The 14,246-nt window shown below is 38.5% G+C and overlaps 1 protein-coding gene across 6 annotated transcripts in view; it reads left to right on the top strand.

The window, feature by feature from the left end:
* Window positions 1-10,500, top strand: part of PPEF1 (protein phosphatase with EF-hand domain 1) — a 147,335-nt gene extending 136,835 nt beyond the window's left edge. For all 6 annotated transcript variants that reach the window (XM_018044018.1, XM_018044019.1, XM_018044017.1 and 3 more), the window contains 4 exons: window positions 1,312-1,418; window positions 5,720-5,883; window positions 8,698-8,782; window positions 9,867-10,500. In XM_018044018.1, the coding sequence (XP_017899507.1) occupies window positions 1,312-1,418; window positions 5,720-5,883; window positions 8,698-8,782; window positions 9,867-10,075 (565 nt within the window). In that variant the 3' untranslated portion in view covers window positions 10,076-10,500. The remainder of the gene's footprint in view (window positions 1-1,311; window positions 1,419-5,719; window positions 5,884-8,697; window positions 8,783-9,866) is intronic.
* The last annotated feature ends 3,746 nt before the right edge of the window (window positions 10,501-14,246 follow it).

Raw genomic sequence — 14,246 nt, 5'->3', positions numbered from 1 at the left:
TGTATGGTTTGAGGTAGGGGTCCAACTTTATTCTTTAAAATACGGATATTTAATTGTCCCAGCAACATCAGTTAGAAAGACTATCCCTCCCCTATTTGACTGTCTTGACACAGTTGTCCAAAATCAATTGACCATAAAGGTATGGGTTTATTTCTGGACTTTAAGTTGTATTCCATTGACCTATATATCTGTCCTAATGTGAGTGACACACTGTCTTGATTAGTAAAGATTTTTTGTAAGTTTGAAATTGGGAAATGTGAGTTGAATTTGGCTCTTCTTTTTTAAGATTGATTTCCATGTGAATTTTAGAATCAGCTTGTCAATTTCTGCAAAAATGCCCAATGGGATTTTGATAAGGATTATTTTGAATCTGTAGATCAATTTGGAGCTATTGCCATTTTCTTGACTGATTGGTTCTTTTATCATTATAAAATATCCTTCTCTATCTCTAGTAATAGCTTTTGTCTTAAAATCTATTTTGTTTACTATAAATTTGGCCACTCTAACTCTCTTATGGTCGGTGTTTACATGGTATACTTTTTCCTTTCAAACTCTTTGTATCTTTGAAGCTAAAGTGTGTCTCCTATGGACAACATATAGTTGGATCTTGTTTTTTTAATCCAGTCTCACGATCTCTGTTTTTTTAATTTATTTATCCATTCACCTATGATGTTGTTTTTGATACGGTTGGATTTGTTTATGCCATTTTGCTTTTTTGAGGGATATGTGACTGATAACTGCTTTGTTCCTCTGTTCTTCCTTTATTGTGAATTTATTTTTGTAAATGGTCTGAGGTAGAAATTTAGCATCCAGACATTGAGTTCATTATGCTAGCTCCCCATTTTAAAAAACTGTCCTTTTCTACTGAATTTTAATACCTGCTTCATCACATATATTGTTTCCATATATAGTTAGCTGTATTTATGAAAAATTCCATTATATTCTATTCAGGTATGTATCTGTCTTCTCTTGTGTCAATGCCTGCTCTTTAGTTTAAGTAAGTTAAGATAAATTCCGGCATCTTCTATAGCAAGTCCCTCTGTTTTCCTTCTTGTCTTGGACATTCTCATGCACTAATTGTTCATGTGAATCTTTGAAACCAAAAGGAAAACACCAGTGATAATCCTTTTAAAATTTCACAAAACGTGCACACGTACATATAAACACATTCACCACCTAATAATATGTTATGTGTGAGGTTAAGCAACTTATTTAATGTAGAATCTGGTAAGTGGCAACACAGTATATTAAAATGAAACAGAACAGAATGACTTATGTAACTTTCACCTAACAATTATTTTCTTAATATAGGGTAAATGCTATTGAAAGTAGTGCCATCAGGATGTTAAAAGAGAGAATGATTTCACGAAAAACTGACCTCATTCGAGCTTTCCAACTTCAAGACCGCAATAAATCAGGTAAAAAAAAAATGTAATGCTTACCATTTCTGAACATCCCAGGTTCTATACAGGTTAGTTTTCATTTTCTTTGCTGCCTTAAAAGTTCAGTTTTCTACTTTTACCACTGAAGGATGATAGAGATAAAATATAATCCATTATATGCTTAGAAAAAAGCATATTCTTCTTTTTCAATAAGCGACTTTCAACTTAACAACAACCCTGAGTTAGACTTCTATTCTGGTAGTGTGTGAGACTAGACACTCTCGAAAGTCCTCCTGTTAAGAGACAGCTAGATTCTAGAGGATGCAGGATTTTAATGCATTTACCAGCCCCACAGTAATTAAAGTAAATCTCTAGGCTATATTTCTTCTCCCTGCTAGTGGATTTTTGAAGCTGCATGTTGGAGCATGGAGCAGCAGGCAAGCATCATAGGCTTGATTGTCTTGGGGGCAAATGCTAATATTGTTGTAGCAGTCAATCTTGGGGTTAACTGTAGGATAGTAGAAAAAATGAGTAAGCTGAATTTGAGACTTCCAGCATTAAGCCTAGATCCTCAAAGTGACCAGAGTCATCCTAGGTCTGTAGTGCCCTGACTCCTGGCAAGCAAATGCAAACCCATGTTCATGGAAAGTGTCCCTAATTTGCGCCACTAGTATATCCAGAAAGTGAGATCAATTAATATGAGGTCACAACTGAAGATCCCCAAACAAACAAGGAGAACATGAGTGAGAGTCAGCAGGAACAATAAGCAACAGATTTAGTTTCTCGAGGATATCATATATTGGGATTATCAAATGCAAAGTAAAAATTACTAGGAAAGAAAATATTTAAAGAAATGAAAGATGGAGTCACAAGTATGCATTTTAAAATGATTTAAAGAACCACTTTTGTTTTATATAGATATAAAAATAACTTGTTCAAAACCATAATGAATGGGTTAAATACAAGATTAGATATTACTAAAAAAATAGAAAGATTAAGAATAAAATGTTTAATATACATCGAATCACGGTCCCAGGAGGAGAGACTGTAAGAGAGAATATATTTTGCATGATAGTGGCTGAGAGTTTTCCAGAATTGTTGAAAGAACTCATACTCACAGATAAAGAGGAACAGTGATTCTCAAATAGGATAAATAAAATCAAATTCACACCTACACACACTTGTGGTGAAACTACACACACCAACAGCAAAAAGAAAATCTTAGAAGCAAGCAGAAGAAACACACATTGCTCAAGAGACAACAGTTAGAGTGACATCAGACTTCTCAAAAGTTGCAGCAGAAGCCAGTAGACAGTGGAATCATATGTACAGGCTGTCCCCAATTTATGGTGGTTTGACTTACGAGTTTTTGACTTTAAAATTGTATGAAAGCCATATGCATTGAGGAGAAACATATTTTGAATTTTGACCTTTTCCCAGACGAGCAATATATAATATGATGCTCTCTCATGCTGGGTGGTAGCATTGAGCCACAGTTCCCAGCCATCCAGGTGATCACAAGGGTAAACAACTGATAGATTTACAACCATCCCGTACTCATACAGCCATTCCATTTTTCACTTTCAGTACATTATTCAATAAATTACATGAGATAGTCAATACTTTACTATAAAATAGGGGCTTTGTATTAGATGATTTTGCCCAGCTCTAGGCTAATGTAAGTGTTTTGAGCACATTTAAGGTAGGCTAGGCTAAGCTATGTTGTTCAGTAGGTTAGGTGTGTTAAATGCATTTTTTACTTATTATATCTGCAACTAATTATAGGTTTATTGGGCTATAACCTCATTTTAAGTCTAGAAAGATCTATACAAAACACTGAAAAAGTGGGAACAACTCTGTTAATATCAGACAAAGTAGACTTCAAGGAGATACACATTACTAGAACTGTAAAGAGATCCTTTATAATAATACTCAGTTTTCTAATTGAATCCATTTTAAATGTGTGTGTACCTATTTATATAGTCTCCTTAAAAACTATGTAAAACAAAAATGGACTGAACAAGTAGAAGTTGAAAAATCTACTGTCATAGTGGGAGATTTTAACACTCTTCTCTCAGGAACTGAAAGTATAAACAGACAAAAGTTTAACAAACTTTTCGTAAAAGACATATATCGAACACTATCCAACACTGCAGAATATACATTGTTGTTAAGCATAAATAGAACATTTATGTTTGACCATTAAGTGGAACATAAAGCAAATCTCTACAAATTTTGTATTGGAAACATACAAAACAAATTATCTGACATAGTGTTAATTTCAAGATTACAACTACAACTCCAAGATCACTGCGGATGGTGACTGCAGCCATGAAATTAAAAGACGCTTACTCCTTGGAAGGAAAGTTATGACCAACCTAGATAGCATATTCAAAAGCAGAGACATTACTTTGCCAACAAAGGTCTGTCAAGTCAAGACTATGGTTTTTCCAGTGGTCATGTATGGATGTGAGAGTTGGACTGGGAAGAAAGCTGAGCGCTGAAGAATTGATGCTTTTAAAGTGTGGTGTTGGAGAAGACTCTTGAGAGTCCCTTGGACTGCAAGGAGATCCAACCAGTCCATTCTGAAGGAGATCAGCCCTGGGATTTCTTTGGAAGGAATGATGCTAAAGCTGAAACTCCAGTACTTCGGCCACCTCATGCAAAGAGTTGACTCATTGGAAAAGACTCTGATGCTGGGAGGGATTGGGGGCAGGAGGAGAAGGGGACGACAGAGGATGAGATGGCTGGATGGCATCACCGACTCAATGGATGTGAGTCTGAGTGAACTCCAGGTGTTGGTGATGGACAGGGAGGCCTAGCGTGCTGCGATTCATGGGGTCGCAAAGAGTCGGACATGACTGAGCGACTGAACTGAACTGAATTACATAAGGTAGCTAGAAAATCCCCTTGGGCTTGGAAATGAGGATTATGCTTCTAAATAACCTTTGTCCTAAGCAGCTAAGTGTGGTGAATGGTCTTGGTGGGGGTATCAAATGACTACTCTTTTTTTTTTTTAATTTTAAGTTTTTATTTTTTTTTTAAATTTTAAAATCTTTAATTCTTACATGCGTTCCCAAACATGAACCCCCCTCCCACCTCCCTCCCCACAACATCCCTCTGGGTCATCCCCATGCACCAGCCCCAAGCAAGCTGCACCCTACGTCAGACATGGACTGGCGATTCAATTCTTACATGACAGTATATATGTTATAATTCCCATTCTCCCAAAACATCCCACCCTCTCCCCCCCCTCCGAGTCCAAAAGTCTGGTATATACATCTGTGTCTTTTTTCCTGTCTTGCATACAGGGTCGTCATTGCCATCTTCCTAAATTCCATATATATGCGTTAGTATACTGTATTGGTGTTTTTCTTTCTGGCTTACTTCACTCTGTATAATTGGCTCCAGTTTCACCCATCTCATCAGAACTGATTCAAATGAATTCTTTTTAACGGCTGAGTAATACTCCATTGTGTATATGTACCACAGCTTTCTTATCCATTCATCTACTCTTTTTTGAAAGCAGTTTGGCAAAATACATCAGAAGCCTAAAAATGTACATACCTTTAGGTCTAGCAATTCTACTTCTAGGAATGATCCTAAGAAAATAATGGAATAATTTCACAGCCATTAAAAGAATGATGTAGGTTTATATTTATTAACATAGATGCATGTCCATGATTGTAAGTAAAGAGTCAGGTTAGAATATCTATGTTTGTTGTGTATGTATGTGTTGCCATATGTAATACACATATATGAAACATATGGTACAATGTATATTTGGCTTTAAGAAATACAAAATACTGTACCTTTATATATGTCCATGTTTATATACATAGAAAAACAGTAGAAATAGTAATGTTTTCTGTTTGTTCAAAATCCTTTCAAATGAGCATATCTTTAATAATCAGAAAGCAAAAGTATATTTTTAAATACTACATGTAATATTAGAGGATGAAAGGATATTACCTAAGAAAATGAGATATGAGCAATATGCTCAAATGTTAAAAGTAATCTTATCTTTTATATCCTTTTGTGTTTTCAAGTCTTCTATTATAATTATACCTTACTTTGTTAATAAGAAAAAGGAAAAAAGATCTAGCATACCCAAATTCTGATCGCTTACCCGTAACAGTAAGGAAAAGATCCATGGAACCCCTAAGGCTTTCTTTAGTTAATCTTCCCTCAGAGCTGTGGGGTCTGGTAGACAGATGATAAAGGGTAGCAGAGGCACCCAGACCTCAAAACCCAGGCTATCTGCTTGCTCCATTGATGAGGCTGCATTTTTAAAAAATCAACTTATCAACCAATTATATGGGCTTTGTTGTTGTTAGGAAAACTTTCAATGGGCCAGTGGGCTTTTTCAATGGAGAATGTTTTGGGGCTGAACTTACCATGGAGATCACTGAGTTCTCATCTGGTAACCACAGACAAAGATGGAAATATTGACTACATGTCTGGCTTCCAGGATGTCCACATTCAGAAACCTGTGAAAGAGGTAAGTGAAATAGCACCAGTTAAAACCTGGCTGGCACCGAATATCCTCTGGACAACTTATGAGTTCCTTAGTTCTTTGAAAAGTTGGAGTGGAATTGGCTAGTGGATGGGCATGGCAGTCTTAGGAAAAGAGCTAAGGGGGGTGGGGGTGTTCCAGGTACATTGCGATTTGTTCAGGAAATTTGTGTGTTGTCAGGACAGCCAAAATGAGAAGAGATGAAAAAGTTTCTGCGAGCAAATCTCTGTCAAATATGTGATTCTTGTCTTAAGTGCTGTTCAGCAGAAGAGCAGATATGAAATCTGTATTTCATGTAATACACTTTTTAAAACCCTCAACACACTCCTATTAACTGCCAGTAAGTATAGATACCAAGAAACAAAATTAGAGATACCAAGGGAACATTTCAGGCATAGATAGGCACAATAAAGGACAGAAACGGTATGGACCTAACAGAAGCAGAAGTTATTAAGAAAAGGTGGCAAGAATACAAAGAAGAACTGTACAAAAAAAAATCTTAATGACCTGGATATCCACAGTGGCATGATTACCCACCCAAAACCAGACATCCTGGAGTGTGAAGTCAAGTGGGCCTTAGGAAGCATCACTATGAACAAAGCTAATGGAGGTGATGGAATTGCAACTGAGCTATTTCAAATCCTAAAAGATGATGCTGTGAAAGTGCTGCACTCAATATGCCAGCAAATTTGGAAAATTCAGCACTGGCCCCAGGACTGGAAAAGGTCAGTTTTCATTCCAATCTCTAAGAAGGGCAATGCCAAATAATGTTCAAACTACTGCATAATTGCATTCATTTCACATGCTAGTAAAGTAATGCTCAAAATCCTTGAAGCTAGGCTTCAATGGTATGTGAACTGAGAACTTCCAGACGTACAAGCTGAATTTAGAAAAGGCAGAAGAACCAGAGATCAAATTGCCAACATCCATTGGATCATAGTGAAAGCTAGAAAACTCCAGAAAAACATCTACTTCTGCTTCATTGAGTATGCTAAAGCCTTTGTTTGGATCACAAGAAACTGTGGAAAATTCTTAAAGAGATGGGAATATCAGACCACCTTACCTGCCTCCTGAGAATCCTGTATGGAGGTCAAGAAGCAACAGTTAGAACCAGACATGGAATAATGGACTGATTCAAAATTGGGAAAGGAATACGTCAAGGCTGTATATTGTCACCTTGCTTATTTAACTTATATGCAGAGTACATCATGAGAAACACTGGGCTGGATGAAGCACAAGCTGGAATCAAGATTGTCAGAACTAGCAATAACCTCAGATATGCAGATGACACCACCCTTATAGCAGAAAGCAAAGAGGAATTAAAGAGCCTCTTGATGAAGGTGAAAGAGAATGAAAAAGCTGGCTTAAAACTCAACATTCAGAAAACTAAGATCATGGCATCCGGCCCCATCACTGCATGACAAATAGATGGGGAAACAATGGAAATAGTGAGACTTTATTTTCTTGGGCTCCAAAATCACTGTGACTGTAGCCATGAAATTAAATGATGCTTGCTCCTTGGACGAAAAGCAATGACAAACATAGACAGCATATTAAAAAGCAGAGACATCACTTTGCCAACAAAGGTCCGTCTAGTCAGAGCTATGGCTTTTTCAGTAGTCATGTATGGATGTGACAGTTGAACCATAAAGAAGGCTGAATGTCAGAAGAATTGATTCCTTCCAACTGTGGTGTTGGATAAGACTCTTGAGAGTCACTTGGACAGCAAGGAGATCAAACCAGTCAATCCTAAAGGAAATCAACCCTGAATATTCACTGGAAGGACTGATGCTGAAGCTCCAATACTTTGGCCACTTGATGTGAAGAGCCAACTTATTAGAAAAGACCCTGATGCTGGGAAAAATTGAAGGCAGGAGGAGAAGGGGCTGACAGAGGATGAGATGGTTGAATGGCATCCCTGATTCAACGGACGTGAGTTTGAGCAAACTCCAGGAGATGGTGAAGAACAGGGAGGCCTGGTGTGCTGCAGTCCATGGGGTTGCAAAGAGTCGAACACAACTGAGCGACTGAACAACAACAACAAAGTAGACTCACTGGTATGATATCTTATACATTAAGAAATTTAAAATTTAGAATTTCTTATTAAAATGGGAATACCCCAGGGAGAATTGTCAGACCTTCGGTACTCATCAGTTACTAGTTACAATATTGGGCTGAAAGCGAGCTGATGGGAACTAGGACTGGGTTGATTGTAGGGGAGATGAAAAGTTGATCAGAGAAAAGGAAGTAAACGTGCACATGGGAAGCTAAACTATCCACAGGAAGGAGGCTTTTGGCTTCAGTTGAGAGACAGTTTACCATGGTGACTAAGCTCACAGGTCTTGGCTTTAGGCCAAGATTTAAATCTCACTTACCAATTATGTGAATCTTCAGAAACTTACTTTACCTGTTTGTCTTCCAGTCTGTAAAATGGGTACAATAATAGTTGTGTTCCTTGGGCCTGTTTTTGAGGACTGAATGAAATAATCCATAGATACTTTGAATGCAGAGCCTGGCACACAGATTTTGCTATCAGTAAATATTGGCTATTGTTATTTACTCCTTCCAGATTCACTTTGGGCCATCCCCTAAGGAACACAGGCTGAAGACACTACAGAACACAAGAGCATGGTCTTTTATCTGATTTAAGAGGGTTGGATCTCCAAGGAAGGCTTGCCTTCTCAAATTTGTATCTAAATCACATACTCTGAATTGGTGACCATGTTGTGTGTTTGTTACTTTTACTAAAATTGATCTGTTATTAATTCTGTTTTAACATTTAGACAATCTTTATTTTAGGTTCAGTCTACTCTAATTGAAACAGTGTACAGATACCGATCTGACCTGCAAATCATCTTTAATATCATTGACTCTGATCACTCAGGTAAATTTGCTTTGATTGGTTCAGTAGCAGTAGAAAGCAAAGGCTAGTCTGTTTACTTGAAACCAGAATTCTGTTTTCATCTAATGCATTCTTCATCCAAACTTGATTTAACTCAGGGAAGAGGGGAGAGCATGGGGATAAACTCATGTTTAATATTACTGTTTTTTTTAGTTTGGCCACAAACTCTCTATTCAAATCCATGTGGTACAGGCTTATGTATCCATTAGTCAGATAAGACCATTTCCTTTTATAAATCACCAGCACAGATGAAAAAAGAATTAACTGTCCATTTAAAAACTCATAATTATTCCTGGCAATAAAAATCATTCCTAGAGTTCTGATTCTGTTTTCTGAACTGAGGACTATGAAAACTCTTTCTGCTTAGGTTTGATGCACAATTATTTTCAAGCTTTAAAAAATATCATCAGATAATCCCCAACTGCAGAGAGCATTAAATACCAAAAAATCACTAATCGAAACACCAAAGTAAGTTACTGTCTATAGAAAATGGTGGAGCCATTGTTTACAGTCCTCTTATTGAGTCTCAGGGCTAATTCTCCCTTTCCTTTGATGTAGCTCTCTCTACCCTCCTCTGTGCCCCTCACCCTTAGGTTTTAGATCTTGTAATTTCTACATTACATGTATTAGTACCACAGTCTGCAGTCCCCTCCCCCACCTTTGGTTCACTGTTTACTCATTCCAGCTTTAGAATAATCTCAGGATCACTTGGTAATTTAAACTGACATATTGTTTCTTTCATTTACAATCTTACTTTTCCATTTCCTTCAGTTTGTCAACAGCCAGGCATTTTTGTTGTTGTTTAGTTGATAAGTCATGTCTGACTCTTTTGCTGCCCCATGGACTGTTGCCTGCCAGGCTCCTCTGTCCATGGGGTTTCCCATACAAGAATACTGGAGTGGGTTGTCATCTCCTTCTCCAGGGGATCTTCCTGACTCAGGGATCGAACTCATGTGTCCTGCATTGCAGGCAGATTCATTACCACTGGGCCCCCTGGGAAACCCCACCCCTCCCTAGGATGGGTCTTAAAAATGAATATTCACAGCCTTCTCCTATATTCTTTCAGGCTTGATCTCCATGGAAGAATTTCGTAGCATGTGGAAACTTTTCAAAAGTCACTACAGTGTTCATATTGATGATTCCCAGTTTGATGAGCTCGCCGAAAGGATGGACTTAAACAAAGATGGAAGCATTGACTTTAATGAGTTTTTAAAGGCTTTCTATGTAGTGCATAAATTTGACCAGTTGAACAAATCAGACACCAAGCTTGCATAACAAGAATTAGGGCTTTCCCTCCTTGAAATAGTTGGCCCAAATCTCTGACACAGTCCTTACCATGACCCTTGAAATCCATACTCAACAGTAGAGAGAAGTAGACCCCAATTTCTGCCATAAGTAGATGTATAATGTGGGTATTGTAAGTCCCTAGTAAGCTGTTATTGGTAAGGCTAGGTTAAATGTCAGCTTATAGAATTTGACTACAGTAGTGGGAATCCCACATTGTCAGGTAGAAACTGAATTTGAGCCTAGTGTTGGTCTCTTCGATGCCACCTAACCAGGAGACCTGAGCAGTTTGGAAACATATTGAAAAGAACCCACAGAACACCAGAGGAAAGTACAGCATCTGTGAGTGGCTGAGGGATGGGAGGAGGAATACCAAACTATTAATGGAATAAAGTGTTTCCATCTTTAAACTGTAATCTTCTTTGGAGATACCATAAACCAGTGATTTTCTGTTGTGGGAGAACCACACTTGAGGGATGGGGGCCATATCAGAATCTTGGGGGAGGCTGTTGGAGTGTATTGTTTGAAAAAGCATAATTTTTCTTGTCTATTGGAGATAAAAAGTGAATACATCCAGATGGAACCCTCTAATTAATATAATTTGACACCTTCATTGGTAAGATGGGGCTTGGCTGTGCATGCATTGTGCAGTTTATTCTGCCATTCTGATTGCATATCAAACATAAGAGATTTCCACTAAAGGTGAGTACATGTTTCATTTTTCTCTAAGTTTGGGAACTTCAGGATCTATCAATATGCCAGATTAAATATCAGTATGCCTGCCTGCTGCACACACCAGAAATAATGGATCACGTGTATCTTTTAAAAATGCATTGCTGAGTTGGCAGGTAAGTAAAAGAAACCCCAAAGGCAAGGGGGAAAAAAGAGCATAATTAAATTGCTATTATGGTATTATTATTATTACTATGGTTTAAGTGATATTAGCTTTATTCAGCAATATTACATTTGGATGGGATAGACTTTAGAAAAGACTAGCATTTGGATAAAAAGGTCGTTGTTGCTTAGCTGCTCAGTCGAGTCCAAGTTTGCGATCCCATGGTCTGTAACCCACCAGGCTCCTCTGTCCGTGGTATTTCCCAGGCAAGAATACTGGAGTGGGTTGCCATTTCCTCTCCCAAAAGGTCACTGTCGCTGCTAAGTTGCTTCAGTCGTGTCCGACTCTGTGCGACCCCATGGCAGCCCACCAGGCTCCCCTGTCTGTCCCTGGGATTCTCCAGGCAAGAACAATGGAGTGGGTTGCCATTTCCCTCTCCAATGCATGAAAGTGAAAAGGGAAAGTGAAGTCGCTCAGTCATGTCCAACTCCTAGCGACCCCATGGACTGCAGCCTACCAGGCTCCTCCGTCCATGGGATTTTCCAGGCAAGAGTACTGGAGTGGGGTGCCATCGCCTTCTCCAAGGAATGATTCACCAGGAAGATATAATAGTTATAAAATTATGCATCTAAAAACGTACAGTTTTAAAAGTGATAGAGCAAAAACTGACATAACTCCTGGGAGAAGTTGATGGAGATTTTTAATATACATCTGTCAGTAATTGATCACTTACATAAAAAACTTGTGTATAGAAGATTGGACAACCAAATTAATTTACCTGATCATGTATGTGTGTATGTATTCTGCAATCAGTTTTAGAGAATACACATTATTTTCAAGCTCATATGGAACATTTATAAAAACTGGTCATGTATTAGACCACAAAACATATCTCAAACACTAAGCAATCAATAACAAAGATACTACATTTTTTATCATGCATAATTTTCCTAGGGAAAAAAAGAATTTGCTACAGCTAACTCAAGAGCAATAGGAGAGTCTGAAGAGACACATAACCATTAAAGAATGTGTCAATTTGGCTAGGCTGAATTACAGTTCTCAGAATTCCCTTTCTTGCATGTTTCTGTTTAAGGTGGACCACGGTGGAGATTCTTAAGAGATTTGGAAGGCAAAGAGAAGTGGCAGCCATGGTGTAGCTCCTATGCGCTATTGCTGAACTGCTGATTCACCTTGCTGGTGTGAAGCGGCAGCTAGGCCTGCAATTGCTCTGTGTTCCCCTGGATCCCATGTCAGCTGCTCTTATTCCTGGGACCACTGTGTGGGTTTAGCTGCAGGATGAGCACCTGGGCCAGGTGTGTGTGTTTAGTGCCATGATGCAATTTCTGGGCCAGGTGTGTGTTTAGCTCCGTGATGAAGTTCCTCAGGCCCAGTGTATTTAGTGCCATGATGGAGGGCCCTGGCTTCTTCAGGATGCCAGGTTCTTGTGCGGTGCCAGCTTGTGTGTGTGGGTTTGAGCCTGCTCCAAATCTGCCCTGCCTGCCTACCCTATGAACATGGAGCTCCAGAATCAGGTATGTTGTCGACAGCCCTACAGAGCCTGCTTAACCAGCTCCCACATTTGTATAAGCCACGTCTACACACACACACCCCTCTTCCCACCTCCCTTACTGGTTTGGCCTTTGTTTGAACTTTGATTGATACAGAATTTGGTACTGAGAGTGGTCCCGGAAAAATAATTTTTGAAAAAAAAAAAACAAAAAAAAAAAAACAAGTACTCTGAATGTGTATAAGCTGACGTGTGCTGAGCTTCTGCTGCATTATCTCACATGAAAATCCACTGCTCATCCCGGAATAGTTGTTTTAAGAAATATCCAATCTCTGGCAGTACCAGATGAGTCTTTTTTTGTTGCTTCCTGAATGTCATTTGGTTATTTATTCTCGGGTTTCTTTCTACAACTTTCATTTTCTCCCTTGGGCTTCTAATCCCTGGGATTAATTGAATGCCTTTGTTGGAAATTTTACCTAAAAAATGTCCTTTGATTTTACTAAACATTATCATTTAATGTCGCAAACTTATGCTTGACAAGAGTTGTGCTTAACTACAATTCAGTTTTACAAAGTATGTATGTGTATATGTTATACAATTAATGTAGAGTTGTGAAATATCTCATTTTAAATTTATATTTCTTATTTACAAATGAAATTGAGCATCTTTTCATTAGTTAGTTGGTTAGTCTGTTTTCTTCTAAGAAAATGCTTGTTCTTATCCTTTGCTTGTGTTTCTAATATCTGTTTATCTTTTTCTTATTGATTTCTAAAACCCTTCATGGTGCTAATCCTCTGTGTGTTTTTTTTTCTTTTGGTTTTTTTTTTTTTACATGCTTCATGATCTTTATTTTTGAATTTCCTCAGTGTAGACTGTTATATTCACAATATATTAGAATTCATAAAATTATATTTTAATAGAAATTGGAAAAATGTGGTTTGGGTATCTTAGTTTGGTTAATTTAAATGTGTGATTTTAAAGTGGTCATCTTGTTACCAAAAGGTGGGGTCCAGCTGCTCACCTCTCAAAAGCCAATAAACAGGCGGGGTTGGTGGAAAGGAAAGTTTGCTTTATTTCAGGTGCTGGCACCTAGGGTGGGGGGCAGGATATGGGGGTGGACATCTGTCCAAAGGCCAGCTCACCACCCCCCCTACCCCCAACAAGCAGCGAGTAAGAGCTTTGATAGACAGAGGAAGGGTTCATGAAGAAACAGTACAGTCAGCTCTGACAGTCATCTTCAAATTGGTCGATTCAGTTCAGTCGCTCAGTTGTGTCCAACTCTACGACCCCATGGACTGCAGTATGCCAGGCTTCCCTGTCCATCACCAACTCCCAGAGCCTACTCAAACTCATGCCCATCACATCAGTGATGCCATCCAACCATCTCATCCTCTGTTGTCCCCTTCTCCTCTCACCTTCAATCTTTCCCAGCATCAGGGTCTTTTCAAATGAGTCATTTATTTGCATGAGGTGGCCAAAGTATTGGAGTTTCACCTTCAGCATCAGTCCTTCCATGAATATTCAGGACTGATTTCCTTTAGTATTGACTGGTTGGATCGCGTTGCAGTCCAAGGGACTCTCAGAGAGAGTCTTCTCCAACACCACAGTTCAAAAGTATCAGTTCTTGGCGCTCAGCTTTCTTTATGGTCCAACTCTTATATCCATACATGACTACTGGAAAAATCATAGCTTTGACTAGACGGACCTTTCTTGGTAAAGTAATGTCTCTGCTTTTTAATATGCTGTCTAGGTTGGTCATAGCTTTTCTTCCAAGGAGCAAGCATCTTTTAATTTCATGGCTGCAGTCACCATCTGCAGTG

The sequence above is a fragment of the Capra hircus genome (assembly GCF_001704415.2).
Source record: "Capra hircus breed San Clemente chromosome X unlocalized genomic scaffold, ASM170441v1, whole genome shotgun sequence".
In the NCBI taxonomy this organism is placed as follows: Eukaryota; Metazoa; Chordata; class Mammalia; order Artiodactyla; family Bovidae; genus Capra; species Capra hircus.
Note: the sequence above shows the minus strand (reverse complement) of the source record. Positions and strands in the feature narration are given on the sequence as shown.